The sequence below is a fragment of the Procambarus clarkii genome, chromosome 31 (genome assembly GCF_040958095.1).
Source record: "Procambarus clarkii isolate CNS0578487 chromosome 31, FALCON_Pclarkii_2.0, whole genome shotgun sequence".
Taxonomy (NCBI): domain Eukaryota; kingdom Metazoa; phylum Arthropoda; class Malacostraca; order Decapoda; family Cambaridae; genus Procambarus; species Procambarus clarkii.
The window spans coordinates 21,916,051-21,928,579 of NC_091180.1; the positions used below are offsets into that span (position 1 = coordinate 21,916,051).

At 42.1% G+C, this 12,529-nt stretch overlaps 1 protein-coding gene across 6 annotated transcripts in view; it reads left to right on the forward strand.

The window, feature by feature from the left end:
- Window positions 1-12,529, forward strand: part of tamo (PUB and ZnF_RBZ domain-containing protein tamozhennic) — a 34,557-nt gene that overhangs the window by 9,307 nt on the left and 12,721 nt on the right. The window contains exons 1-4 of one of the 6 annotated variants that reach the window (XM_045743298.2): window positions 2,920-3,034; window positions 6,688-7,379; window positions 7,491-7,690; window positions 11,044-11,256. In XM_045743298.2, coding sequence (XP_045599254.2) covers window positions 6,710-7,379; window positions 7,491-7,690; window positions 11,044-11,256 — 1,083 coding nt within the window. In that variant the 5' untranslated portion in view covers window positions 2,920-3,034; window positions 6,688-6,709. The other 5 variants (XM_045743297.2, XM_045743294.2, XM_045743296.2 and 2 more) reach the window with 5 other exon arrangements.

Sequence of the window (12,529 nt, forward strand, 5' to 3'; positions counted from 1 at the left end):
TGCATGGCTGAATGACCACGTTATTTTCCTTTGTTTCGTAGTCTCCCCGACTTGGTGCCTTCTTTTGATAATTACTTACTTGTCCTTGGTGTCAAATGTTCGCATGACTCTCGCCAGGGTGTGGCAGACTTGTTGCTGTGTTGCAACTGTACCTGGAGGAGCAGCGGCTTGCGTCAGATTGATGAAGATTAAGCCACCCAAGAGGTGGCACGGGCATGAATAGCCCGTAAGTGGTGGCCCTTTCGAGCCATTACCAGTATCAAAAGATGATACTGGAGATCTGTGGAGGCGCAACTGCACCCTGCGTGACGGGAGATGTCTCCCGGACCAAGTGGTGACCAAATGGTGGTGGTGCTTGCGTCAGGTGGACCTTCTTCTTATATACCTGCTGCAGGGTCGTGTTGTCACTATGGCCCTTGTGGTCTTTATTGTTATCGTGTAAATGAAAGGTCTTCAAGTTCTGAATATTGGAGAGCCTTTGTCGGCATTCTGACCGTTTACCTGAATTTACTTGAGGGCCATTACCTCTCTAGTGACTCGACGAGGACAGGAAGCTGCCGGTTTGTCAAAAATTCCTCCCTCCTCCCCCCCCTCTATTTGTCCTGATGATTTTATCCAGGTGGATTTTGAACGGCAGCGATATTTTGGCATTTACGGCTTCGGCAGGTAGGTAGCTCCATAGGTTTATAACCCAATGGGTGAAAGGAATCTCCTATTTTCTCTCCAACATTGTGGCTTCTTCAGCTTGAAACTTTGCACCTTGTTTGTGTTGCATCTGACCTTATGAAGACGTTGTCTGGTTAAATGTCCTCCACATTGTTAAGTATTTAATAAGTATCGATGAAATCCGCCCTGTCATGTGTGGTTTGCAGTGATGTTAACCTTGTGGCCCCTCAACCGTTCCTGGCATGAGAGTCGACTTAATTTTAAAATGATACTTGTCGACCGGTGATGAACTTTCTCCATAGCAGATGTGTTTCTGAACATGAGGTCTCCATGCTTGGGTACGATAATCCAAGTCGCGGAACACCAGAGATTTATGCCGCTGAATAACTACCTTCATTTCCTTGAAATCAGACTCGTTTGACTATTCCTTGGAGATTTGATTTGCAGTATTTTTACTGCAGCTCCCACTTGTTGTGCAACTTCCTCTGCTTGATTTATCTTCTACATTTCCGCGGGTGCAGCGACCCACACTTTGTCAGATTTGCGAGGAGCCTGAGGTGACAACACCTAATTTGAGATTCTTCGTCATACCTTCCACTCCATTAGCCATTCCCGCCGCATGAAAAGGTTTTAGGGGGATCCAATCCTCTTGCATCATTTCCCGAAACCGGGAACCCGGTTTACCGCTACCGTTTACCGTGTGTGTATTCACCTAGTTGTGCTTGCGGGGGTTGAGCTCTATTCTTTCGGCCCGCCTCTCAACTGTCAATCAATCCACTGTTACTAACTACTAATTATAATTTTTTTCCACACACACACACACATTCCCAGGAAGTAGCCCGTAGCAGCTGTCTAACTCCCAGGTACCTATTTATTGCTAGGTAACAGGAGCATCAGAGTGAAAGAAACTTTGCCCATTTGTTTCCGCCATGGTCCGGGATCGATCCCGGGTCCCTTCTACGCTCCCTTGCTATCCTCTTCTTATTCCTATTACTTTCTCCTTCGGTGGTTATAATAGGAGCTGCCTTGTATTGGCCAATAGGCCTTCTGCAGTTCTCATTATTACTACTATCCCCTACACCTTACTTTCCTCCTCAGCTCTCTCTTGCCTATTTATTGCCTGTTTCTACCTCCTCATCACATTACGGGCTATTCATGCCCGTGCCACCTTTTGGGTGGCTTAATCTTCATCATCTCCTCATCACAGGATTTCTGAGATAAATGTAGCCTCTGCCATTAGATTAATGAGAGATGGGGTGAGCTAATGAAATAATCCTCTCAGTTTAAAAGGTTGGAAGTAATGAACAATGTATGGTAAAGTATAATAAGAGAGCATATATGAGTATATTATGTTCTAGTGTTATCAAATCAAATCAAATGTTTATTTAGGTAAGGTACATACATACAAGAGATTTTACAAAGAGTGATGGATTTATAGATAGGGCTAGTACATACAATGCCTAAAGCCACTATTACGCAAAGCGTTTCGGGCATAAATTCGGGTTATAAAGTATGTTGTTATTCCAGAATGTATTGTTCTGCCTAAGAGACAATTCACACCACCACGGGAGGATTGTAACGTAGATGTAGTAATTATTCCCTTGCAAAAGAAAAAACTATGTATGTCTCGCACTGTATCTAGTGGTACCCAATCCCCGCATACTTGTACGTCATATTACTTTACCATTGTAATCTTAGATATCGTCTGATATCATGGTTGTTATATTGAGTACATATCTACTGCATTATTCCTTGAAATGATCAACAAATTTACCTTGAGATGGTCTCAGGAGATTTACTTGTCCGAAACGCTAAGCATGCTAGTGGCTTTACATGAATGTAAAACATCAATGTTATACACTCTCATAAATCCAATGTACCTTCTTGTATAGAAATAAATAAAAACAAGTGATAAAAATATGTGTTTCTTTATAGACAGTAGAGGAACGTTAGAATCTTACACTTAACATTGGGTTTGTGAGAGTACATAGCATTGTGTTTATATTCTTGTAAAGCCACTTGTACGCAAGTCGTGTGATCACACGACTTGATAATGGTTCAAGACGGACCGAAACCTCATTTCTTCATTTTCTGATGTGTTGTTTGGTTATCATATCTTCAGCCACGTTACTGTGACTCATCGCCCGCACATGCATATTAACATTATCTTAAGAGAGTCTCACCGTTGTATATGTAACAACTTAACGTTTTCTTTGGACGTGGAGTGTAGAGCACGTGGGAGTATAGACGGCGGGGCGGTCCGGGCGGAGGATCCGGAGTCGGGGGCGGCGCCGCGGGGGATCCGAAGCTGCCCCGGGCGGCTCCCAACTCTATTTTGTTTCAGTCGTCATCTTGAAAATCATAAGGTGTATGTTTTGGTAGGAGATAGTGAGTAATATTACTAATTTTAAGAATTATGAAAAGCTCATGTAACGTCATTTGGCCATGTTGCACTGAGGTTTAGGCTGCATATGGACGACCCGCAAGAGTCACCAACTCCGCGTGTAAAGGTAAGAAGCGGCAGCTGTGCCGAGGACAGTAAATACAGATGGTCCGAGTAATTGGAACGCCTCAAGGCCGGACAACTACGTCCTGAAATGGCCCGTGTGGCACAATTTGTGGCAGTCATGCCATCGTGTGGTTGTTGGGAGTAGGGGAGGACACCCAGGTAGGATATCTTGGGGGGAGAGATGTGTAGGGAAGTGCGGGAGATGACTCACGGGGGGCGGGCGGAGGGGAACATTACACTTCTGTCACTTCCTGTTTACTCAACACCTGCATCATACTCGCCTCTATTACTTCAACACATGCGTCTGCATTCAACACCTGCAGCTGGCCACGGTGTTTGGTATTGTCTATTGTCAATGACACCAGGTTCCTCGGTGAAGTAGACGTGTAAATATTCTTCAGTTGAGAGGTAGGCAACATCTGTAGGTAACATTGTCAACACATTTGTGCTTTAGAGACTTAATCATTTGGTAATGTATGTGGGGATTTCACAGTGTTTCTTTGCTATATTTTTATTTCAAATTTAAATGGGTGTTTATCTTCACCTAAACACATTTTGCGTTAGGTAAGGCTTCCTTCATCATGAAGCAGCCTGACATTATGATTCCACTCCATTCAGACATAATAATAATAATTCTGCAAAATATCTATGAACTATTATGTGTGAGAATAAAGGTATCTGCAGAAGGCCTATTGGCCCATATAAGGCAGTTCCTATTTACAGCCACCCAGTCTCATTCATATATATATGTCTAACCTATGCTTGAAACAATCAAGGGATCCTACTTCTATTATTAATGGTAATTACAACAAATACTGTACACTATGGCTTGTGTTAGTGTTCATATGCCTGGTACAATATTAACTTTTTACATGGCCACTTGTTATTCAAAGCATTTTCAGCAAATCTTAAAACTAGCTCATGGGTTTATAATAATATAGTTTTGAATAATATTTTATGTTAGGAGATCTAAGTTAATATAATAAATCTTAAGTTATTACCAACTAAAGTACTGTTAAATAAAATCAGCACATTCTTTATTTTGGTTTAAGTTTTGTTGGTAAATATTAGTTAGGTAAGAAAGAATTATTACTATACTGGACATAGGTTACCAACCTCCCTATGTCTTTTGCATAGGTTGATTGCTAAATGTAATACCAAACTTGATTAGCTTAATTAGTATTCAAGCTCTTTTAGTAAATATGGGAACTTAAGTGATGGTAAATTTACCTGAGGGCCACTCACTATTCTAGTGGCCTTCACCTAAAGGCCACGACGAGGACAGGAAGCCAGTGGCTTGTCAAAGGTCACGCTATTCAACCCTCCCTACCCCCGATCTTTTCAAGTATTTTAAAACCCAATACTGTAGTTATGGTGTTTACAGCTTCGGTGGGTAGGCGGCTTCATGGGTTTATAACATTATGGGTGAAAAAGCATCTCCTGTTCTTAGTCCTACACATTGTGGCTTGTTGAGCTTTAAACTGCTGCTGCTCGTTCGTGTTACATTTGACTTTTTAGAAGAAATTTTCTGGATCAGCATCCTCCAAATTGTTCAGTATTTTAAACGGTTCGATGAGATCCGCCCTGTCATGTCTGGTTTGCAGTGTTGTTAGCCCTTTGGCCCTCAACCATTCCTGATACGAGAGATTACTTGGCTCTGGAATTATTTTTGTTGCCCGTTGTTGCACCTTCTCCAGAGCAGCTATGTCTTTCTGAGGATGTCTGGATGCAGTAATCCAGGTGGGGGAGCACCAGAGACTTATACAATTGAATGACTTATTTTCCTTAAAGATAAAGGTACGCTTGATTACTCCCAGGATTTCATTAGCTTTTTTTTTTTTTTTTTTTTTTTTTTTTTTTTTACTGCCGCTCCCACCTGTTGTGCAACTTTCAGTGAATGATGGATTCTGACTCCAAGGTCTTTTTCTTAATCTGTTGTAAGGGAGTGCTGTTAATTTGGTAGTTGTGACATGGATTGTTATGCCCCACATGCAGGGTCTTGAATTTATCAACATTAAAAAGCATTTGCCAGTCCTCTTAACATTTGTGGAGTTGATGTAGATCTCTTTGTAAGGTCTCAATATCATTTTCACTTCCCACTTTACCATAAATCTTAGTGTCATCTGCAAATTTGATGTGGTTTGTAATATTCTCATCTATGTCGTTGATGTACAGTATATGACAAAAAGGGTTGGCCCCAAAATGGATCCCTGTGGCACCCCCACTTGGCACATTTCCCCAGTCAGATTCATTCCCATTTAGCACAACCCTTTTTCTTTGTTATAACCATTGATTTAGACCAAACTCTCACAAGTCAAGCCTGGCCTCGAGCTGGGCTTGGGGAGTAGAAGAACTCCCAGAACCCCATCAACCAGGTATCCATTCCAGTATTCTCCCATTTATTCCATATGCCTGTAATTTCCTTGCTAGTCTTTCATGTGGTACCGTGTCAAAAGCTTTAGCAAAGTTCATGTAAGCTACATCTACCGGAAGTCTTTTGTCTGAATAGCCAGTTACAATATCCAGAAATGTGAGCAGGTTCTAAGGCATGATCTATTTTTAACAAACCCATATTGCATTGATTTTACAAGATTGTTCTGTGAGATGTTGGAATCCCTCTTGTTAGGATTCTCTCCATTAGCTTGCAGATGTGTGATGTCAAGCTGATCGAACAGTACTGTAGTTTTCTGCCGAGCTCTTTCTGGCTCTTTTCAACTCCCTCCAGGTGGTGTTTTGCAATTCCTCTCTCATTCCATGATATTCTCTTTGATGATAATCTAGATTCAGATTGATCACAGAATCTCAGTTAGGTACTAATTATGTTCCTTTTTAAGATTCGTTGAAGGTAGTGCAGCATTTGTTTGCATTTGGGATGCTGTTCCATATTTTAGTACTCTTAATTTGCATGGCATTTCTACTTTGGAACATCACAGATACAAGATTCTCCTGTAGTCTGAGAGTTGTGTCGTGGCCTTCTAAAAGTATTTGTCAGGATTGATATTATAGTTAGGAGTTAAATATAGAGTATACAGGAGAATGTGAAATCCTTCACATTTATTTGGCATGTTGAAGGATTTATTTATTTCGCAATAAACTCGGCGCAGCACGGTGGTTAAGGAGTGGAATGAGAGAAATGGAGGAAGAAAAACGAGGAAGATAAGAAGAAATAATTAAGGCTAACTACAGGAAGAATTACTGTCAAAACATAATAGATAAAAGAATCCTTTCAAGAATTATTAAATTTTATGAACAATTATTATTATTAATTATAGATTGAACAATTATTTTGTTAAATACGGACTTGGGAATAGTGTTGTAGAGTTATGGAACAAATTATCAAGTTAGATATGTACAGTATAATAATGTGCATGAGTGAGTTTGCTTGATATATTTAGGAGTTGCTTTTATTATGTAACATGTTATATAATGTATAGTTCTCTAAAAGTACAATAACTTGAACCCAGAAATGGCCCCTTGATTTGTTATCTAGAATTAATTTTTGTTTTTTCCAGATGGTCAAAAGTGCGTGACCACATGACGATGTACCACATGGCAATGCCTCCCCACATGGGGGGTCCCCATCCCCCCACTGTCCACTCCCCCCTATTTCCTACAGCAATCTTACCCCCTCCTATGCCCCACAATTATGCAATGCATGCTTTTCCGCAGACCCATATCACTCATCCACCTCACTCTACTCACCAGGTTCACTCTTCCCACCAAGCTCACTCTCCCCACCAAGCTCACTCTCCCCACCAAACTCACTCTCCCCATTCCTCTTCTATAGCAGCAGCGGCGGCTGCAGCTAATGTATCTTTACAAATAGGTTCAGGAAATTCTGCTATGCTGACCCACCCATCACCAATGCTGTCTCAGCCATCACCAGTATATCCACCTCAAACTGCTATTTATGTCAATCCTTACCTTGCCCCTCAACTGCCACATGCTCATGCCCATTCTCACCCTCCACACCAACACCCATCCAATATTATTTATGGGATGCCCTCGGGTATGCCTGGAGGTCCGCCACCTGGAATGTTACCGCCTCAGCAATCTGTTGGACAGTCTGCTATACCTGCTCTGATCTCAGGCCCAGTGATGTCAGTAGATGAAGAGTTGATGGAAGAAATGAATGCTTTGCACCTTGGTTACATTGAAACGGAAGATTCCCCCCACAAACTGGAGCAGCGAGAGAAATTGGAACGTAAGTTATTTTTAGCACTTATACACAAGATGATACAACAGTTGAATACTGTATTATATATTACACTACCTCATGTATTCTAATTTAAATTATTCTTGTCTAATCCAAAAGGAGTCATAATGGAATACCTGGCAATCACTCCTCACTCCCACAAGTTCATATTTCACCAAATATCTGAGGTGCTGGAGTCTAGTGTGAACACCAATAGTGACTTCAGTGCATATAGTGCAGCTTGTGCATTTGATGCTTTGGCCCATTATGCAGCTAATCTCATTGCACAACCTTGGAGAAAAGAATATAGAGAAGTTAAGGTTAGTTCATTGAAATTAAGGTATTGTATTGTTTATCGAAAGAGAAGTGAGATATAGTACTGTATAATAAAAGTATTTTGTTGAATGTATTGAAACGCTGCTTTCTGGTGGGGCCTCTCAATATCTTCCCGCGCTATCCACCTGGAATTCTCCAACCCACGTACCAGGCTGTACCACTCATGGCTCTAACACATGTGTGCCTACTTGAGACCTGGACCCTTATGGGGCTTGAATGAAATATAATGTTCAGTATTAGTCATTAGGGATAAGGATAGTAATTCCAGAAACTCACATGTTTTGGCCATTAGTCCTGCAGTTTCATTTTGTTCTTATTTTTATGAAGCAGTGATGAGACAATGTTCTTTATCTCTCATTTCACCTTCCTGCCTATATATTATAGTGTAGTATTTGTGAAAATATGTTAACACGAAAGTACTCATGTCCTTTCTTGTTCCATTTTTCCTTCCTGATTTCTTTTAAGCACTTTTGGTTGAAAGTGACTGCATTGTTGATTCTGTTGTTCAGGCCTTTGATGCGTCGGACAATCCTCTTTGCACCAGCATTGAGTTGGGTGATTAGGTTACCAAAATTCATGGTCATTCTGGGTTAAGGAGAATAAAACACAACAAGAATGACTATATAATGTGTTAAGTGCACAACATTTCGTTCCTGCCTGGAACATCTTCTGGTGAGAGAGGGTGTTTTGCATGCATGGTAAAGGGGATATGTACTCGGGTAGAGGTAAAGTACAGGTTAGGCGAGTCAAGCTACGGGGCTCAGGTGCTGGCGAATGATGTCATCTTCCATTGGGTGGGGTCTAAGCCTCATTGTTGGTAATGATGCAGTCATTTTTTTTTTTATGTCCATATTAGGTTTTTTTTCTTTGAGAATTGCTTCTGGAATTTGTAATTTGCTGCTGTCAGTTGCAGAATCAAGTATCTATGTAAAGATTATCAGATGCATTGAATGCCTGAACAGCAAAATCAACAAAAATGGTACAGTAGCACAAAAAAAAACTATTATGCTAGAATTTTTGGTACTGTAATTGATGCGACTTGAATAAAAAATATGTAGTTAAAAAAAAGTAGTGTTGACAATTACTTTCAAATAAAGCTCAAACAATAGCTAATAAAATATCTATTGCATTAAATAATATTACAAAAATAGCCAGTGGTTGAGGTTGGTAGGCAGCAAGCACCAAGGGGCTACCAGGGCTCACCAGAAAGAGGCATTTCATTCATTCAATGCCTTTTTCTGTAGGGGAGCCCTGTTGGCTTCCCTACAGCCAAAAGCTCCCCTGGAGCTATTGGACTGATATTAGCTAATATTAGTATGGGGCTTCAGTCATAAGGAGTTGTCATGCCTACCGGGGACTACTAACCAGAACATGGTCCCCCTCAGAGAGGCCCGGGGAGCAATGGTCTATGAAACTCTCGTGTATGAAAGTATTCATGTTTGCTATTGACTAGGTTTGAGCACCCAGAAAGGTAGGTGCTCCAAAACAGACCCCTCCTGGTAGAAAAATTGCAACCTGAGACCGAACAGAGGCTAGAAACCCCCTCCCTAAGGAAAACACGCCAACAAGCAATACGTCATCACACTGTGTCTCACTCTGCATGCTTCCCCCTGCCCTTCCCCCTTGGGAGAGGGGGAGAGGGGTCCCGGCCCACCGAGCTGGCATCCGGAATGTCAGTTTGTCAACTGGGGCTAAATGGGGCGGATGTCTACTCTGGTCTCGGTTGCTTGAAAGGCTTTTCACCTGGGTGTTGTTCCTGCTGTGGGTTGGTGTGGTGGCCAGGAGTTGCTCTTTGGGTAGCTAACTACCCAAAGAGCAACTTTGGGTAGTTAGCTACCCAAAGGATGGTTTTCGGTCCAGGATGGTTTCCAGAAGACTTTGTTCTTGTTGGCTTTGGCTTCTAAGGGTCGAGTCGGGGAGCTTCATGCTCTCCTCCAGTACAAAGGCTTTTGCTCATTTGGTCCTAGTGGTAGGGTTGTTCGTTTGCAGCCATCACCTTTTCTGGCGAAGAACGAGATGGCGGGTTTCCGGAGGGATCCGTGAGTTATTGTTGCATGGTTGGTCGTCCTATGGGGTGCATCATGTTTTGTGTCCTGTTGTGGCTTCACACCGTTACCTGCATGCCTCAGTTTCTGTGTCCGGAGACGTGCTGTGGGTTGACCCGGTATCTTTTGTTCCCTGTTCCAGGGCTTGGGTCTCTCGGCCCTGGATTATCGAGTTTAGCCAGCCTGCGGTCTACCCACGTGCTCATGATGTTCGTAAATTCAATGCTTTGGTTGCTATGTTCGGTAATATGTCTTGGGCTGACATTCGGCCATGGGGGTTTTGGAGATCAAACAGGGTCCTGGCTGCCTGTTATCTTTTTAATGTGCCGGGCCGTCAGCGGTCTTGTGCTGCCTTGGGTCGGCGGTTGCAACCAGTTATCTCATCTTTGTTATGAGTTGCGTGGTGCAGCCGCCTCCCAGGTACATCCCTCTTTTCCTGCTCTTTGGGTAGTTAGCTCCAAGGAGCCGACAGGGCTCGCCCACAGAAAACCAGTATTGAATATGATGAAATGCCATTTTCTGGGTAGGGCCCTGAAGGCTTCCTGGCACCCTCCCTTCTCTTGGTCTGCAGTTTTTGTTTCCGTTTTTCAGTCTTCAAACTGACGATCCAGCTTCCGGTTCGGTGAGCCGGGATTCCCCCTCTCCCCCTCCTGCGAGGAGGGGTGGTAGGTGCGAACGAGCTGCATATGGTGTAACGACATGTTGCTTGTTGGCTTATTTTCCTTGAAGTTTTTAGCCTTTGTTCAGTCTCGGGTTGCAGTTTTTCTTTCCAGGAGGGGTCTGTTTTGGAGCACCTACCTTTCTGGGGGCTCAACCCTGGTCGATGGCAGATATGAATACTTTCGTACACGAGTTTCATAGGCCATTTCTCCTTGTGCCTCTCTACCCACAAAATGGCGTTTCATTACATTTAACAGGTTTTTTTTTTATATCATGGTATTTAGGATCTTGAGAAGTTCCCAAATCCCTATTGGTACACAGGTAATGGAACTATATATCGACTACTGTCTACAGCACTTAAAGGGATCAGGATAAGGATTTGGGATGGGAGGAGGGGAAGGGAATGGTGGCCACCCACTTGGGCGGTCGGGGATTGAATGCTGACCTGCATGTAGCGAGACCATTACTCTGCCTTCTGGCCCAAGTGGTTGGGCTGGACGGTTGAGCGACATTTAAGTAAACATATGGTACACAGTTGTACCATATATTTACATAAAAGGTTAATAATTTTGCTCCTAATATGTTCACTTAATTACAGCATGTCAAGAATTAAATTACAAATCCATTTGCAGCTCTACAGTGGCTTTTGGGTACATCAAGTGGCCCATCATTTAGCTGGTGCTGAATCCGTTCTTTCATTGATGGGGTATGCTCCTCGGTCCAGCCCCCCTCCTGGATCATCTAACTGTGGTGATCCAGCCTGCCTTGTTCTAGATGGGGTACTTGATCCGGATTTGATCTCAAGACTTGCCCTTGATTGTTTGATTGCGTACTGTGAATGCCAGGTGGGTGACCAAGTCCTTTTAGCAGTACTCTTCATGTTATATTTATGCAATAGCGATAAAATTATAGAACAGAAATAAAATTGTCCATGGGTAAATTGCACTTCGTCTAGCCAATTTAAGCTAGAATCTAACCAGCCCCAGTGTAGAGCTTGTTAATTTATAGCAGTTCCTGACCAGGAATAATATTAATTTTCCTCCAAGATACTAGAGCAGTGAGACTAATAGATGCATGTGTAAGCTCTAAAAGCACGTGACTTGTGTTTCTTAATGCTGAAATATGTACTGTACGTATTTCTAATAATGATAATGCAGATGTTCACATAATATAAACCTTATATCCTTTATATCTTAAATTTTTGTATTCTCCTTCATATTAGAACAGTAGTATTGAACATTTATAATTAATCAAAATGTATTGAAATTTAGTTTTATGTTCATTATTTTTACTTTCGAGTTAAAATGTTGTTTGTATGTACTGTAGTCCCAATGCCTTACCCCCTCCCAGAGCTCCCCATTAGGGGGTGGCCACTTGTCACTTTTTCAAGCTCTCTGGCCCTTTCCCCTTTCTTTTATAATCATTACACTCTTCCCTTACCATATGACCCACTTTATTTCACCATTGTATACTCATTAAATGATTCTAATCCATCTACTTGTACTAACTTGTATGTGGTATATCTACTTTCACTGACTCCAGTTGCTTGCAACATCACCAGTTTGCACATATTGCAGAGGACTCAACAATAACTTAACTTAACTCAACTTAAGTAATTACCATGGATTGTGTGTAGTAGCTTGTGAGGTGTGGGCGGATGAGGCCACCATGTCGGTTGGTACAGAGTGGTGATAGCAAGTCTAATTTTTACTCCAATAGCAGTTGAGATAAATATGCACACCAAGAACTATGTGGCGACACTTCTCTCATTTTGATCCGTTTGCTGATCACTTTTCTTGTTACTTCAGTAAACAGATGGCTTTGATGTTACATGCTTCTGAAAGTAGTCACATGGTGTCTCCACGATTCTTCTGTTACTCACACGAACAGCTTTAATCCAACAAAGTCACGGTCATGATTCTGGCTGATGACTAGTTATATTGAAATAAATGTGGTGGGCTAATTTGACATTGAAGAATGTTATGGAGGAATAGTGGCTTACTGGCCAACAAGCAATATCAACTCATGTTTGATTAGAACATACTCTGTGGACAGAATTCTTTTGCAGACTCTCACAGAATCTTACCGAAGTTGCTTGGAGCCCCAAACAGTCAGGGC